This window comes from Actinia tenebrosa, unplaced genomic scaffold (assembly GCF_029948245.1).
Source record: "Actinia tenebrosa isolate PJP-AT-01 unplaced genomic scaffold, QUT_ActTen_1.0 PGA_scaffold9__36_contigs__length_13948895, whole genome shotgun sequence".
In the NCBI taxonomy this organism is placed as follows: domain Eukaryota; kingdom Metazoa; phylum Cnidaria; class Anthozoa; order Actiniaria; family Actiniidae; genus Actinia; species Actinia tenebrosa.
In genome coordinates this window covers 1,861,216-1,878,716 of record NW_028292586.1, presented here as the reverse complement: position 1 = coordinate 1,878,716, position 17,501 = coordinate 1,861,216, and the positions used below count along the sequence as shown (strand labels likewise).

The 17,501-nt window shown below is 38.6% G+C and overlaps 4 protein-coding genes and 2 pseudogenes across 4 annotated transcripts; 4 read left to right on the top strand and 2 right to left on the bottom strand.

Annotated features, from left to right (window-relative positions):
• Positions 1–334: 334 nt before the first annotated feature.
• LOC116293314 (iron-sulfur cluster transfer protein NUBPL) lies at positions 335–17,057 on the top strand. The gene is made up of 11 exons (XM_089024673.1): positions 335–459; positions 1,137–1,296; positions 1,389–1,423; positions 2,069–2,159; positions 11,420–11,459; positions 11,802–11,859; positions 13,523–13,649; positions 15,057–15,142; positions 15,396–15,516; positions 15,719–15,801; positions 16,379–17,057. Exons 1-11 carry the CDS (start codon positions 346–348, stop codon positions 16,454–16,456), a joined length of 993 nt encoding a protein of 330 aa, XP_088880799.1. The 5' UTR covers positions 335–345; the 3' UTR covers positions 16,457–17,057.
• LOC116304139 (histone H2B.2 pseudogene) lies at positions 3,767–4,247 on the bottom strand (annotated as a pseudogene).
• LOC116304138 (histone H2A pseudogene) lies at positions 4,550–5,015 on the top strand (annotated as a pseudogene).
• Positions 5,569–6,419, bottom strand: LOC116304140 (histone H4). The gene has a single exon (XM_031713809.2). The coding sequence runs from the start codon at positions 6,404–6,406 to the stop codon at positions 6,095–6,097; it is 312 nt and encodes a 103-aa protein (XP_031569669.1). The 5' UTR covers positions 6,407–6,419; the 3' UTR covers positions 5,569–6,094.
• Positions 6,676–7,983, top strand: LOC116304137 (histone H3). The gene has a single exon (XM_031713806.2). The coding sequence runs from the start codon at positions 6,944–6,946 to the stop codon at positions 7,352–7,354; it is 411 nt and encodes a 136-aa protein (XP_031569666.1). The 5' UTR covers positions 6,676–6,943; the 3' UTR covers positions 7,355–7,983.
• On the top strand, positions 9,037–10,443 carry LOC116304136 (histone H1-gamma, late). The gene has a single exon (XM_031713805.2). It carries the CDS (start codon positions 9,187–9,189, stop codon positions 9,736–9,738), a length of 552 nt encoding a protein of 183 aa, XP_031569665.1. The 5' UTR covers positions 9,037–9,186; the 3' UTR covers positions 9,739–10,443.
• Positions 17,058–17,501: the final 444 nt, after the last annotated feature.

Sequence of the window (17,501 nt, the reverse complement as noted above, 5' to 3'; positions counted from 1 at the left end):
ATCTAAGCCACTTGAAAGACTAACCATTTGAAGATGTAATTACAAAGGCAGCACTTTCTCCTCAGTTATTATCCCAAGACCCTGAGTGTTGGTCCGGCCGGAACTCGAACCACGACCTCCCGCACGAAACTCCGATGCTCAACCAACTCAGAGCCAACCGGTTTGTAGTCTCCCTCGCATCCGACTAACCAGTTTGTGAAACATGGCTAAATTAAATGTGTGAAACATGGCTAAATTAAATTGGTCAGATTAGATTTCCCACAGAAAACCCCGCATTTCCCACTAAGCTATTTTTGTGTCCGCAAAGCAATTATGTTGACCAGCGGATGCTCACTCGAATCCAAGATGGCAGCTTGCAGGATGTTTTCTCGAACGAGCTGCGTTTGCACAATAATATCGGCCACAAAAACATGCTTTAGATTAATCCCAAGATCAGCTTCGACTCATGAAAACCCTTTCGTAAGTATTACATGCTTAAACCTTGTTTAAATTTAATGTCTTTTGCAAATTTTATTTGCATTTTCTGTTGTGTTTATTTCCAAGAGAAAAACGTTTGAAATATTTCGGGAAAATGAATGAAACACAAATTTTCTATCTTTGTTGAAAAATGTTATAATGTTATTGGAGGCGTTTCTTTATATAAATGGAATATAAAAGCAATGCCAGTCCCCTTCATGTGGGAGGTATGGATATTCCCAATGCAGCCCAAGTCAGAGGACGAAACAATATAATTTTATTCATGATAGTTATGATTCATCAGCTTTTTAATTATAAATCAAGCCAAGCTTTCGAGCATCTTGCTCTTCATCAGGGCAAACGATTGTGACAGTTTTACAAGAAACACACAATATAACAATGTGTATGCTACATCGAGTGTATAAGCAGATTACAAAATCTTATAATCACTTATACACTCGATGTAGCATACACTTAACATACAGTTCTTTACTGAGTGACAAAAACACATTTCATAAATATAATTTAACTTTCATGAGAATGGACATTGTTTTATTCTCTGAATTCAGCAGCTCTGAGAATAATTTCACATCCTCACCAACAGACCTCCCACCCCTTAAGAAATATCCAGCCCTTGAGCTGTCGAGGTTACAGAAACATATAAAACTTTCTACATATAGGGTATACGTGGTCAAGGTAATGACCCTAGTACAGGGTCACCACAGGCAGCCCAGAACAGAGCATCAAGAGGTCTGCCCAAGAAGTGGCCTATAGCAGGGGTCCAACATGTAGTGTTGGTTGCATCTGGTAAAGGTGGAGTTGGTAAATCAACTACTGCTGGTAAGATGTTCATTTAGTTTTTAAACATTAATAATGATCGATAAACAGTTATAAATGAGGATGTTGATCAGCCATTTTTTTCTCATTTACAGTCAATCTTGCTTTAGCTATGCTATCTAGTGAAAAGGTAAATTTATAGCTTTATATCATTATCTCTCTATATATTTTGATACCCCAGTGAGATGAGAGCTGAGTTTTTCCTATGACCACCCACCCCCTAGGAATTTTAATTTTCTCCATGGTGGGGTATGGATATTTTTTGAAATCACATATCCCTATGAATCTATCATGAGCTAAAAATTAATCATTTTCAAAAAGTAGCATAGGTGGCGTGAGCTGCTTATGAGCTGCCTCTCACCAATGTAACCTGGGTTTGAGCCCTGGCTTGGTGTCATATGTGAGTTGAGTTTGTTGGCTCCCTCATATGCTCCAAGGGTTTTTCCTCCAGGTTCTCGGCTTTCATTCCTTCACAAAAATGGATTTCTAAATTCCAATCCAATCTATCTGCTACCTTATCAATAAATTATTGTGTTGCAATACCTGTTAGGCATTAAGCCATCCACCCAGAAGTGGTAAACACATTGGACTTTGAAAATGCTTAGATCGTTGTATACTGTATAATGTTCAATAATTGGGTCAGTAAATACCTTAGTAGGGGATCCGGACTTAGAGTACTATTATATTTCACACCTACCTTCGGGTGAATCTTTAAATAAAAAAATAAAATAAAATAATACTACAGTATGATGTATTTCTTTCTGTGATTTTTTAGTCACTGAGTGTTGGGTTGCTTGATGCTGATATTTATGGCCCATCAATCCCATTAATGATGAACCTCAAAGGACAACCTGAACTCAACAAAAGTAAGTGAATAAATCATTTTTGAAGAGTGTGTGACGTGAAAGCTCATGTTACCACCATGCAGTGCTGTGACAAAGACAAAGCTAAGTTTGAGCATTCTGATTGAATGAACACTAGTTTTCAAAGTTGTTAGTTATTATATACTACATATAAATATGAAAATAATTCCATTTGATGATAAAGATAAAGATTAAATGATAGAGGTAAATAATTTACCTTTTTATCATTACTGTTTTATTAGAAACACCTGACGCAGCTCACACTAGTTTTTAGCTAGTTATCTCTTCATATGTTAAGACAAAAGTCAGGGCACAGTAAGCCTTCTGTTGATTTTCATTGAGATATCTTGAGAAATTCAATAATTTGAAACTCATATACGTTTACTGTATAGAAGTCTAAGTACCAACAAACAGAGGTTGTGTGGAAAGTGCCACAGTCATAGGTAATCTCCTGTTATACATAGAAGATACTGAAAATAAAATTGAACAAAAATTTTGAAATATTTTCATGACAAAATGTTTCATTATAAAAACACGATTTACTTACCCCTCCCCCAAGAGGGATGCTAAGACCTAAGCTGAGACCTGAGGTAGCCCTTATAATATATTCATTACTGACCAAAATCCAACAAGAAAAGAGACGATAAAATGAAATATTTATCCAAGTCCCGATTAAAGTTAAACTTCTTTGAGTCCTTCAAGTTATTTTTAATTTTGTTGCTCAAGCTGTCTGTCTGTGATGGGTACCCCCTTTGATGGACTTAAATAAATGTAGATGTAGATGTAAAGCAAAATTTCAAGCAGAGTCTTTATCTGGGCTACCTTCATACATATGAAAGACAGAATTTCGATATTGATCTTTGCCACGACGGTAATAGTTGATCAGTATGTTATGTGTATGTCGGCTCGTTATCAAGTCGGTATTGAACGACGCGCGGCACTTTCATTAGGTATTTTGGAGCCAAATCCAAACACCCACGTCAACGACCAAAAATATTCTTACACGGGTTTGAGTTTTAAATTCACTATTTCAACGAAAAAGCCAAACAAAAACTGAAGCTCATGAATATCATTCCATTTGCGGAAGTTTTTTATTGGCATTTGGAAATGTTTTTTAAGGTATGGGTCGATACGTCGGTTGTTTTGGCGGACGGCCGTTCGACTGATGCATGCATAATTTTTGGCGCCAAACTCAAACAACCTTTGGAACGATTCAACAAAGAACCACAAAATTTCTTTATGTTATAACACAATTTAGAATGAATTTAATCTAATTGTTGAATAGTGGACAACAACTAAATTAATGAAATAAGTTTATTTACTATTTAGTTGACTTCTCATAAATTTCCGTGCCAGCAGTCTAAAAATCAGGGAACAAAACGAAGATGTAATCGACTTTCTCTTAAGAATTCTCTTGTTATGTAAACCCAGGGATTCGCAGGAACGTTGGTCTGGCACGTATTTATAGTTATCTAAGTTAAATAAATTTGTATAGGAAATACTACTGTTTGAGAAGAATTTTTTCGTTTGAATTTGATGTCTTATTACCACAAATACGTAGTATAAATGTTGTTTTGTATACTGTAATTTTGACCATTAGTTTCATTTTCAGAGATGTGTGTATGTGTTTGGTTTCATAGCATAAGATCATGATCTTTCGATTCATGTGGTGGCTCCTAAAAGAGCCGTTTTGTGTTGTAAACAGTTTAGAACTGTTTACTTGCTGCTGGTGTACTTGGTGACAGCCTTGGTGCCTTCACTGACTGCGTGCTTAGCCAGCTCACCAGGGAGAAGAAGACGAACAGCCGTCTGGATTTCCCGAGATGTGATAGTGGATTTCTTGTTGTAGTGAGCAAGACGGGAAGCTTCACCAGCGATGCGCTCGAAGACATCGTTGACAAAGGAGTTCATGATGCTCATGGCTTTACTGGAGATACCAGTGTCAGGATGGACCTGCTTCATGACCTTGTAAATGTAGATGGCATAGGATTCCTTTCTTTTGGACCTTCTCTTCTTCTTATCTCCCAAAGCGGCCTTCTTACCGGCTTTCTTCTCGCCTTTCTTTCCTGGGGTTACTGGTTTTGGAGGCATTTTTGTTCGTTATCAAAATTTTTGAAAAACAAATTGAAGTTCACTTCAAGGCAACTCGTATTTATATGAAAATTGATAAAGATCAATTAACATGCGGATCAGAAATACTAGAAGCTGATTGGTAAAAATAAATTGGCTTAGAATTCATATCCAAAATTCTGACATTTCTTTGTTAAGATATCTTCCTTGATTGGTGGATTTCGATCCTAATACACTCATGGTTTTGCTATAAAACTCTTCTTTGGAAATCTCGAGTTCATTCACTAACTTTGTTAAAACACTTTCAGTAAAACATTAACACAATGTCTGGCCGAGGTAAAGGTAAAGCAAAGGGCACTAAGTCCAAAACTCGTTCATCCCGTGCAGGGCTTCAGTTCCCCGTCGGTCGTATCCATCGTCTCCTCCGCAAGGGCAACTATGCTCAACGTGTTGGTGCTGGTGCTCCAGTCTACATGGCTGCAGTTCTCGAGTATCTGAGCGCTGAAATCCTTGAGTTGGCCGGTAACGCTGCCCGTGACAACAAGAAGAGCAGAATCATCCCCCGTCACTTGCAGTTGGCTGTCAGAAACGACGAGGAGTTGAACAAGCTTCTTGGTGGAGTTACCATCGCTCAAGGTGGTGTTCTTCCCAACATCCAAGCTGTTCTTCTTCCCAAGAAGACCGAGAAGAAAAGCTCTTAAACAGTTCAACTGTTCAACACAAAAACAACGGCTCTTTTAGGAGCCACCACATGAATCGAAAGATCATGACATTATGCTTTATACCAATAAATAGACCAAAATTAAATGATATACCCAACGAAAAATTGCAGAAAACATATGACCCAAAAATTATCCTACTCAATATCCTTACGTCTTTGACAAGAGCCGTTTTCCTTTGCAACAAATTTGTTCTCTTGAAAGATATGTTCAGAAAATGCTATCAAAAACACAACTCCATAGAATCCATTCCCTTCAGGCTCCGGTCGTACGAAGGGTTGATATGGGATATCTTATCCAGTAGATAAAGTGATGCTATTCTCCAATAAATTTATCCTCTGGAAAAGATTTATCCGTCGGATAGCGCTATCCATCCCTTGTACGACCGAGCCCAGAAAATAAATTTTAATACGAAACGGTTCAATCTGATCTAAAGGTGAAGTTCTCTTCACTCTACATCTTCGTCACAAGCCACTTTGTTTTGAAATTGTAAGCCGTTCATAATTCGCGCCATTCGTTAATTATTCCAACTGCCTTTTCGTTATGACTTAGGACAACTGTTTGGAACCGAGTAGCAAAGATACTTCTTCATATACAACACAAATCTGGGTGCCTCTTTTCATCTTCTTACAAAAATTTCTCTTCGCTGTGGCTTTTTTTATCACAAGCCATTGTTTTCGCGCCATTTGCTAATTATTCAAACTGGCTTTTAGTTATGGCTTAGGACAACTTTTCGAGAAAAAATAACTCTGTGGGGAAACTTAACAGAGGAACAGACTAGAAGAGGTACTTCTTTGTGCAACAAAAAGTCCGGGTGACTGTGTTCATCTCTAAACAAAAAATGTGTTTGAATTTGCTGCAAATAAAAATAGCGCCCTAAATGACCGACGATATATGACATTTTGATTGACATAAGCGGTTCGCTTCATTGGGTGGATAGTTATTTATAGTTCAAACATAAGTCGAAAGTGTCTAAGTCAAAGTATTGGTTAAGATTTACTTATGTAATTACTAAACTTAAATATTGAGAAATTGACGTATATTTGAAAGGGGTGTCTTTTTGTAATTGCAGCATATGGACACAAGACTTTAATAATATTTGGTGGCTCCTAAAAGAGCCGTTGTTTGTGAAAAAGATGAGAAACTCATCTAACCACCAAATCCGTACAGGGTACGTCCTTGGCGTTTCAGAGCATAGACCACGTCCATGGCTGTGACGGTCTTTCTCTTGGCGTGCTCGGTGTAGGTGACAGCATCACGGATGACATTCTCAAGAAAAACCTTGAGGACACCACGGGTCTCTTCGTAGATCAGACCAGAGATTCTCTTGACTCCACCACGACGAGCAAGACGACGGATGGCGGGCTTGGTGATACCCTGGATGTTATCCCGAAGGATCTTACGATGACGCTTGGCGCCTCCTTTTCCAAGACCTTTTCCTCCTTTACCGCGACCAGACATTTTTGTGTTTAGATTTAGCTAACTGAAGAATGATTCGATTTTGGCGGACATCAGTTTATGTACTGCAAAGTCGAACCCAAAGGAAAACATAACAGAATTCAATATACTCGAACTTTGGACCAACAATTAGCAATACACACGTCATCTCTTAATCAAAGCATCTTTCCGATCCATGTTTTTGACAGGAGATCAAAATTACAAACTTTGCTATCCTTTTTCTAGCTCAATTCTAAACTAACTTTGTTGATAACTCTTCTGTTTAAAGTAAATAACTAAGAAAACGTATTTCTGAGATTCAATTTCAAAATCTCCTAAATAAAAAGGTTTTAGAAATGGTTAAAAATTTGCTAGCTTGAGGTAACTGACATTTTGAATAACAGCGTCAAGCGTCATCCAATGAGATTCGTTTTCAGAAGAAGTTCAGCCAATGGCAATGTAACTTTTACTTAGCCAATCACAGCAAAGCGCGGCCAGGATAAAAACGTAACTTTATTTATGTTCAGAAGTTTATTTCGATAATCGAATCGTACTGAGAAAATGGCCCGTACCAAGCAAACTGCCCGTAAGTCAACCGGAGGAAAAGCTCCCCGTAAACAACTTGCCACCAAGGCAGCACGTAAAAGTGCCCCAGCAACTGGTGGAGTCAAGAAGCCTCATCGTTACAGGCCCGGTACCGTCGCTCTTCGTGAGATCCGTCGTTACCAGAAATCAACAGAGCTGTTGATCCGCAAGCTTCCCTTCCAGCGTCTTGTCCGTGAGATCGCTCAGGACTTCAAGACAGATCTCCGATTCCAGAGCTCAGCTGTCATGGCCCTTCAGGAGGCTAGCGAAGCTTACTTGGTCGGTCTGTTCGAAGACACCAACTTGTGCGCCATTCACGCCAAGAGAGTCACCATCATGCCCAAGGACATTCAGCTTGCCCGCCGAATCCGTGGAGAGAGAGCTTAAACTACTCTCACAAAACTTAAACAACGGCTCTTTTAGGAGCCACCACATGATATTAAAGTCAAACCAAATGCTTAGAAATGAAAACCTAATACCCAGTCAAATAACACCTTTCTGTCCTTATTATTTCTTCCCTCAAGACATCCAATTTTTCTCTTGAACTCCATGCGATTTTTTAGAGCTTGAAAAGTCCTTTTCAACAGTCGTTTTAGGACCAACCACTAATAAGAATAAACTCAAAACCATTTTAATGCCTCACAACAAGTATAGAACCCTAGAAACTTATTTAGCCAGCACCTTTATGTTCATGTAACGCATCATGACATGAGGTTACAAAGACTAACAATACGGTCATATACCATAAATCTTCCTTCTCGTTTGTGTAAACTACTGACACTGGCAATAACTCAAACATCAAGACTTGGATCACTTCTAACATTGTTTTCCAAACTCTTACTAAAGATTTCACTAATGAGTTTCATCCTTGCCGATCCTTGCCTACCATGGGTGCCCTAAAGACACTATTCCTTCGTGTTTACTGAATAAACCATGATGTGCCAAACTTATTTTTAAATCTTTCTTCGTGCAAACTACTGACTCTGGCAATAACAACTCAAACATAAAGACTAAGATCACTTCCAACTCTGTTTTCCAAACTCTTACTAAAGATTTCATTTATGAGTTACATCCTTACCCAAAGAATCTTAATGAAGTTCGGGCACATGTTTTCCAAAGACACTCTTCCTTCGTGTTTACTAATAAACCGTGATGCGCCAAACGTATTTTTATAAGTTGTGTCTTAGACGTTTGCAGCTTAAATTTCCAAGTTTAAAATGTTAAACTTTATGGATGGCGACATTTACGACTCTCACTTATAAAGTTGCAAAGTTGCAGTTTGAGATATGATTTTTAAAAACAAGTTTTTTTGGCGCGTGAATCGGCACGGTTGCTCGCTCGCAAATGGTAGTATATCGAGTGTTCATTCACTGGACATAATCTCAAAAATACTACTTTCATATAGATATCATAAGATATTGCTCTTAGTTGGATAAAAATTAATAAAATGATAAGTCTCAAACCCCTAAACTAACTAGTTAAAGCATCACGCAGTTACATCAACCAACTTTTGATGATGTTGACAATATCTTCTTGAAATTTCAGCAACTAGAACTGAAAATTAAGAAACTTCTTTTGACAAGTCAAATTTAAATTTATTGATAAATGGTATGTTCCTGAAGAAGAAAAAGCATGTAGTTTTGAGAGAAATAGCAGTAATATTCAGAGAAACAGATAAAACGATTGGAGTTTATGATGTACTAAGTATGGCACGTGAATGAGTGTTTGTGTGTTTGTCGATGCAAGCAAAACCAACATTTCTCGCAAATGACACTTTAATTTCTCAAAATACTTGGCCAAACATGATCTTAGATAACTATAAATTTATTTTATTACACAAAATGGGGCATTTTCTTTATCACTTCGCTCTGTGAAGCAACAAATTTTCAAACGACATCAAAATCTTACTATGAACATTTTCAGCAAATGCATCATAACTTTATTTATCCTTCAAAAAGTAGAACGAAAATAACCTTTATGAAATTTCATGAGTTTTGCTATCTTTTGGTAAACTTTTATTGCGAAAAAGAAGTAGTTTTGCCTTCTAAATTTGCTGCTAAAGTCAATCAACAAACACATTTATATCAACCGCCATCTTGAAACAGTATAAACGAAGGATGTTTTCTCGGACGTTCGCAAGCATGCTATAAATATAAACAGCGCGCTTAACGAAGCATCTTTATACTTTATACTGTAAACGAGATTAAACCAGCGAAAATATGTCTGACGCAAAGCCAAAAGCTAAGAAGCCAGCAAAGCCTGCTGAGCATCCTAAATACTCCGAAATGGTACGTGCTGCTCTGACTGCCTTAAAGGACCGTACTGGATCCTCCCGACAAGCCATCGAGAAGTACATCAAGGCAAACTACAAGGTCGGAGACAATACCGGGTCCCAACTGAAACTCGCGCTCAAGCGTATGGTCCTTAATGATACAATTGTACACACTAAGGGCGTTGGAGCTTCAGGTTCTTTCAAGCTGAACAAGGCCAAAGAAGAAAAGCCAAAGAAACCAGCAAAGAAAGCCGCTGCTAAGAAAGTCGCAAAGAAACCCGCTGCTAAAAAACCAAAGGCAAAGAAACCTAAGTCACCTAAGAAGGCTAAGTCACCAAAGAAAGCTAAAAAAGCAGCAGATAAACCCAAGAAGGCTGCCAAGAAACCCGCAGCGAAGGCTAAACCAGCGAAGAAGCCAGCAGCAAAGAAACCTGCCGCCAAAAAGCCCGCCAAAAAAGCAGCGAAGTCCCCAGCCAAGAAGGCAAAGGCAAAGAAGTAGAGTGTTGGAACGCTTTAAAACAAAACAAAACGGCTCTTTTAGGAGCCACCACATAAATAAAAGCAATGCCATATGCCATGACAAAATATCTACCTTTTAATAAAACCACCACAGACTTTCGTTTTACAATCACCTAGTTATAAATACATGGGTTATTATTATCATGGTTCGTGCAAGTCCTTGATAGCAAAACTTGATGTCTTTTCGCAACCAAAACTATACCAATTACCCAATACATTCTTTTGCATATCGATCCTTGAAAATATAACATTTCGTCTATGAAAATATTATAATCGTACCTTGGTAATATGGTATATCCATTTTTACCGCATAAGAAGGACTTTTTCTCTGGAACATGTTATGTACTGTACGATAGATTTTTTCATATATTTATGTAATTATTTAACCAATAGTCTACACTCAGGCACGGAAATCTCGCGTTTCCGATATATCTTTTGTAGCCAAATATATATATATATATATTTTTCGAGCCTGTATATACAATGGCTATATATGTTTTGTGGGCACGGGGTTTTTGTGTTTCTGTGTATATATGTATATATTATACTTCATTTTCTTCTTTTTTATATTCATACTTTTAGGTTCATAATCACAAATTTTAGTATAGATTTTATTTAGATTTTCATAGATTTTATATTGCTTATCACTGGTTCATACCAGCTGTTCTATCGTGTCCAGCTGATCGTTTTTTTTAAATCAGGATAAATAAAGATATTATTATTATTATTATTATTATTATTATTATTATTATTATTATTATAACATCATAAGCTGTGTTACTGTTGTCATGAAATGATTCTGAATGTAAGATTTGACATGCAGTCTTGTGGTGTCTTGTATAGTTCTTGGGGTAGATTAGCTACCATTTTCTCTTATAACTTGTCTCACAAGGAGAAGTATGTTGTAAGATCCACTGCGTAGTATAACATTGCCTACGTGTTGTTAGCCATGCAATGTCTACTATGCAATGTCTTTCCCTGGAAAACTGAATTCTTTTTCATGTTCCTGTCTCCTGTCATGGCTGCCTTCACATGATGATGGAAGGTTTATTGGTGCATGGATCGTATATTTTCAATGTTATGCCGATATTCTAATAATTATCTAAAAAAGTAGACTAAGAAAGTAGAATTGTATTGTATAATATTTTCTCTCTGATTGTTAATCCAAATTCAAATAGTGATTACGTTGAGCATTTGTACAGCAACACTTTGGTTTAGTTTTTTTTCCTCTCATTGCTAGTAAAAACAAGGCCAGGGGGATACTCCGCCAGAATTCGGGTAGGGTTGTTCCACTGGGATTCTGAAAGGGGTACCCTGTTTATGACAAAAAAACTCGAATTTGTAGACCCTGTTTATGACAAAAGATATAATTTATTGCACTGAGTTCCTGTTTCAATTATCATGTCACCTCGTGTATCATTTTTTTACAACCATAATAACCAGTTTCAGTCAATACGAAAGTAGAAAACCTAAATATGACAGGAAACTCAGGAAGAACTTGGAACTTGAGTGAAATTGCATACCCTGTTTATAACAAGAAGCTCGAAAAACCATACCCTGTTCAGCGGATCATCCCCTTATAGTCCATATATGGGAGTACCCCCCCCCCCCCCCTCCGGGAAACAAGGCTTTACTAAATTTCTCTTGCTCATGTTCAACAGAAAACCAAATGAAGCCATTGATTAATTTTGGATTACCCTGGTAGGTGTTGCTTACTTTCACATTCAAATTGGTTCAGCGTGTAGATGACATAATAATATGTATATAAACTTATATTTTACAATCACCACTTCCCCATACGGGGCTCTTCCGTGAGGTTCCCTCCTCACGCACTACCACTACATTCTATATTTACAACATACAACACTCAACTCACATATTGATCTTTATGAAGGGAGGAAACCAGAGAATCACGTGTGAAACAATCTCAACTCATACATGATCCAGTCTGAGCCAGGGCTTGAACCCCCAGCATGCCACCCATAATCATCCATAATATGTGATTAATGATATTTCATTGAAATTTCATTGAAACTTTTTCAGTATGTCCATGGGGTTCCTGGTTGATGAAGGAGCACCAATAGTATGGAGAGGATTGATGGTAAGCCATGCTGTGAATTATAAATAGTGATGAATTTTATTCCTCATCTTACATCTGATTGGCTGAAAACATATGTTGAATCCTCAACCCATGCCATGTTACACTTCCGTCATGCTTTGAACTGTAGACTTTCTTCTGTAAACTTAACTATTGCAATATCTTGAGGGCTTACGTGCTCAATCTGTTAAAACTGATTCATACTGAATCACTCACATCATGCTCACGTCACACACTAACAGCCAAACCCTCGATAATGTGTTAAACTTAGTCCAAACCCTTAATATGTAAACGTTTTTTGGGGAGAGGAGGGATGATTTGTGGTGGTAACTGGGGAGTGACCATGGTGTAGGTCCACCCCTTCTCATTAGCATTTTAATAATGATATGCATTTGTTTTGGGGAAGGGGAGGGGAGGGAGGGATGATTTGTTGAGGTATGTAGGGAGTGACCATGGTATGCGTCCCCGGTTGCCTTTGAACCCCTTCCCGTTGACATTACATTAATTGAAACATCAATGTGTTTTGGGGAAGGGGAGGGAGGGATGGTTTAATGAGGTATGTAGGGAGTGACCATGGTGTGGGTACTTGGTTGCCTTTGAACCCCTTCCCATTGACATTACATTAATTGAAACATCAATGTGTTTTGGGGGAGGGGAGGGAGGGATGATTTGTTTAGCCATTAGAAGGTAGTGACCCCCTTATGGGAAATTCTGGATACACTCTTGAATTGATAAATGTTAATCACCTTGATGATTTATAACTCAAAGATCTTGTAATAGCCCACTTCCAAGATATGCTTCTTTTATCGCATACAAAGGTTTGTAATGTGAGGCTTTTGGGAAGCATGGGTGGTGTAGCGGTGAGAGCACTCACCTCTCACTCACCAATGTGACCCAGGTTCGAGTCCCGACAAGCTCAGTGTTGTATGTGAGTTGAGTTGTTTGTTGGTTCTCTCCTGAGCTTCAAGGGTTTTTCTCTGGGTTCACTGGTTTTCCTCCCTCCACAAAAACCAACTACTAAATTCTGATGGGATCCTAGAAGACATTCACCTCAATATCTCCTTCAGACTCGCTGATGCAAATAAATTAGTATTTAGTGTTCATGCGTAATGCTAAGTGATTCATTACAGAAGATAAGAGTTAATTTAATTTAGCATGTAACCTTGTACTGGAACCTTTGGGTGTGACTTTTGAAATATATCTCAGAAGTGGGCTATTGTTTATCTATAGACTATTGTTTATCAAAGGATTAATGCAGCATTTAATGTACTTTCCTCCATGACAACCACTACTTGAAAATGTTCATTCCCTCAATTAGGATTTACACATTACTATTTTCTCTATGTTCATTCGCCCCTCCCCATCCCTCTGAGAAGAAGATAGAGAGAAAAATTGTTCTGATAAGAGTCAAAAATGTTAAAATTCTGAGAATTTCCATCCAATTTTACCCCCCCCCCCCCTTACCCAATCCAAGAGACTTTGTTCAAGAAAAGCCCTTACTTGCAACAATGGTGCAAACCAAAAATGTCTGTCTGACTGAATGCCTCTCTGTCCGTTTGTCTGCCTTTCTATATGGCTAGCAAGCCTCCTGTTTGTCTGTATTTCTGTCTGTCTGACTGTCTGTCAAACTAATTGACTGTCTATCTGAATGACTCTCTGTCTGTAGGTAATGTCAGCTATTGAGAAACTCCTCCGTCAAGTGGCATGGGGACCTCTTGACGTGTTGGTGGTTGATATGCCACCAGGAACAGGTGACATCCAACTGTCCATCTCTCAGCTCATTCCTGTTTCAGGTTTGTTCATATTTGAATAAAACTCATGTAGACCAATAGTCGTGGAAGACCGTGGGAGCTATTGCTGGGCTTCCTGACTTGACCTCATTTCCTTTCTCGTGCAGAATGTTCTTCCGCTAAATCATTCATGCTTTACCACCATTTTTTTGAAGATAATGAGATTCAAAGGCCGGATAAAACGTCGAACTTCACATGAACCAAACCTAATGACATTAAAGTACACCGCCTTGTTATCCATTTTTTCAATTAGGTTCGGCTCATGTGAAGTTTGTCGTTTCCGGACTTCAAAGACTCATCAGCTCATTGACAGCCGCTGTTCTCTTAGGCTCAGTCAAAAATTGAACTTCACATGAGCCGAACCTAATAGAAACAATAGATAACAAGGATGTCATTAGGTTCGGCTCTTGTAAAGTTCAACTTTGACCTGAGCCTTAGCTCCCACTCTTATGCATGGCTCAGAGGAGAAACGCTACGGCGCACGCACAAAGAAACAATTTGTTTAATGCCTTTTGAGTCACGCGAGTGGATAAATACGAAATTTATTTCAATGCAGCTGTGATGTGCGCAGGGCAAAGTATTTAAAGGCAACGCCCTCATACTCAATGTCATCACTCATAGTAAACAGCGGAATTTCCTGACAAATATTGCGCGCAAATGCTCGTGTCGGGACTGCGCAACTACTGACTTTGTCCTTCGAGCCGCACGCTTTCAGTTTACATATAGACTTGTTTGTAGGTACAATAGAGTGTGTGCAACCATGTGACTCAAAATCCCTTGAAATATGAATAACAATGAAACAGCCGCCATCTTGGTTGACCCAACAAGAGAAGCTGATGAGGAATGCTTTGTTATCGTCAACCAAGATGGCGGCTATGACGTAACATGAACTTGCTCTATTGGCCAATAAAATAATGGGAACCCCCTGCTTAATGTCTAGAGTTATAGAAATTTTCGTATAATTTGTTCTACAATCTATTCCCAAATACTAAAAACTCCCCTCTCTGTTATCAATGTTTGCCTAACAATTGGTAGTACTTGTGCATTCGTCCATTTAACATTGCAAGGGGGAGGGGGTTGGAGGAGAAAAGCTTCTTTCTATTGGAATAGTCCCCTTCACAGTTCCCTGCGCCATCTTGAAAGGAAGCCGTGCCTTTGCATCGAAGTGAGAAGAACGATGAGCTCGTAATGATAGAGACATGTGAATAATTGTCCAAGGTGTTAAAAAAGGACTCTATCATTGCAAGCTCACTGTTCATCTTGCTTCAATGCAAAGGCACGGCTACCTTTCAAGATGGCGCAGGGAACTGTTAAGGGGAATATTGGGCTTCCTAGATTGTTCAGGTCTCCTGGTATTTTTTCGCTAATTGTAGCCTGAACTTTAATGGATAGTTAATGTTGTCGTATCAGGTGCTGTTATAGTATCCACGCCTCAGGATATCGCTCTCATGGATGCGAGACGAGGAGCAGAAATGTTTAGAAAAGTCAACATTCCTGTACGTATAAAATTGTACTAAGGATACAAAACAGTCTTCGCTTGTTCTAAAGTGCCATTTCTCTATTCATAATTAACCTCTTAGAAGTTATTAAGAAGGTATTTTAATTACTTAAAAGTTATAAGCCTTCTCGTTTATAAGCACACTAGTCTGCTGGCGCAAATATGTCCTTCCAATCATAAACATTTCAAGTTTTAGGGCCACTTCTAGTGTCTCACGTTCATGGTGTCCTCTGCTTCTTTTCCTTCTGCAGGTTCTTGGTCTGGTCCAGAACATGAATCACTATGTCTGCCCCAACTGTAACCACACCGCTTACATCTTTGGTCAAGATGGCGCCAAAGATGTAGCACGTGATCTCAATATAGAAATACTAGGTAAGTTTTTTTTCTTTGGACTTTTCTGATTTCAACAACAAGGTGCATTCTGGACTATTTTGGGTACCTGCAAACCCATATAAAGCATTAATAAAACTCTTTGTACCCAAGTGGGACCAGAATGCATCATGTTCGCTATCACTCAAAAGGTCGGAACTAGTACTTGGGACATGTTTTGATTTTCTATTTCATCGTCCCATAGGTAATGTGCCATTGGATATTCAAATAAGAGAAACTGCTGACCAAGGAAAACCGATCGTCGTCTCACAGCCTTCAAGTCCTCAGGTGATGATACTGGATTTACGAAACTATCCATTTTTATGGAATATTAGTTTATAAACGTCCACCTTTAACAAAGCGATACGTATCATAATATACGTATCGAAATATAGACACTAATCAGCGAATAACTATCGTTCTGCACTGTCTAGCCTCGTGTTCACGTGGAAACATAAAAGCGTTTTCACATGTAAGAGAGGCTAGTCAGTCCAGAACAATAGTTATTCAAATTGGTCGCCATTTTTCGATTCGGTGTATAGAGAGGATGACTTTTGACACTGAGTCACAATTGATATACTTGTGGCCCTCTATTTTTAACGTCTGTGAATGAGACGAAACCGCCATTACACATGGTCATCACAGCCACAGCGAAGGTCATTTGCAGATCGAGTAAAGGCAGCACTTCCACTCAGGTATTTGAAAACCCTGAGTGTTAGTCCAAACCCATGACCAGCACAAAATGCGATGATCAACCAACTTGGCCAAGCGAGTCACGTCGTGGCATCTTTATGAAAGCTTGGTAATCGGACCCCTTTCTAAAGTCAATGTGTCGTCATTCATGTAACTGTTTATCTCGTTTCAGGCGCAGTCCTATTTACAGATAGCACGTCGTATCTTAGAGAAGTTACCACCTGAGAAAAGTATGGATCCTGGTTCATAGCAGGAAGACGATCACGTGCACCATTATGTCTCACGTCACGCATTCTCTCTGCTAGCAATGTCACGCTTCAAAAGAGAGAAGGAATGGATGAAAGGAATAGGGACAGACAGACAGAAAGAGGGTTGAAGTTACGCACGCGCTGATAGATGAATGAATGAATGAACAAATTGAACGGTCGGATAGCGGGCGGACGTCCTGAATGATGAATGAATGAATGAATAGACCCTTTTCGAGCTCCAAATTACCGCTGTGTTCCTTGATTACAGACTCATTTACTCAGGCTTAGCCTCGATGTAGAATGTTCACGTGTTCCAGTCAAGGTCCGTCGAATTTCAAAGTGTAATGTTGGTGTCGTCCATTCTTTTTTCTTTTACCTTTGGTATTTGTGAATATTTAAACACTGATGCGAGGCTAACCCTGTGTAAATGAGTCTGTAATCAAGAAACACAGCGGTAATTTGGAGCTCGGAAAGGGTCTATTGTCAGTCAAAAAATACTGCATTTTTAGAAAGAAGTTGTGAATGGAAACAGTTGCATACGACAGGACTATTCTATTCTGTACGTGAACAATACGAACGAGAGTAAAATAATTTAAAATACAACATATTGTTACATCATCCAAAGACTTTAAATAAATAGAAAATAAATAAATATACACTATTTCAATAAAATTAGTCACCAAAAACCTAGAAAGCTGAGATCACTGAGCATCATGGGAAACTTCATATCAAAAAAGCATATATATACAAAGCTTTTTTAATACAAACTGCAGCTCGATGATGCTCAGAAGAGGTGACTGTAACCGGTAAAAGATTCGCAAGTCCATGAACAGTTATCAAGCGGTTGAACGTGTAAAATGAATCTACCCATAATCCTTGTAGGCCTCAGCCTTATAGCTTTTCAGGTGACTAGCTCTATTAAAATAAGTGTATGGAATTTATCAGTGGTTTTCCATAGACAGAGGCTCTTTATCCACTGAAATTCCAATTAGAAATTTAAAGGTTGATTTTTTGCGGAGGAAAAAAATAGTAGAACTGGATAAAAAC

Excerpts from the sequence above, each read along its gene's own strand:
- LOC116304137 (XM_031713806.2), top strand. The coding sequence starts at position 6,944 with ATGGCCCGTACCAAGCAAACTGCCCGTAAGTCAACCGGAGGAAAAGCT.
- LOC116304140 (XM_031713809.2), bottom strand. The coding sequence starts at position 6,406 with ATGTCTGGTCGCGGTAAAGGAGGAAAAGGTCTTGGAAAAGGAGGCGCC.
- LOC116304136 (XM_031713805.2), top strand. The coding sequence starts at position 9,187 with ATGTCTGACGCAAAGCCAAAAGCTAAGAAGCCAGCAAAGCCTGCTGAG.
- LOC116293314 (XM_089024673.1), top strand. The coding sequence starts at position 346 with ATGGCAGCTTGCAGGATGTTTTCTCGAACGAGCTGCGTTTGCACAATA. Across the intron at positions 460-1,136 it reads CGACTCATGAAAACCCTTTC|GGTATACGTGGTCAAGGTAA; the intron begins GTAAGTATTACA and ends TTCTACATATAG. Across the intron at positions 15,517-15,718 it reads TCTCAATATAGAAATACTAG|GTAATGTGCCATTGGATATT; the intron begins GTAAGTTTTTTT and ends ATCGTCCCATAG.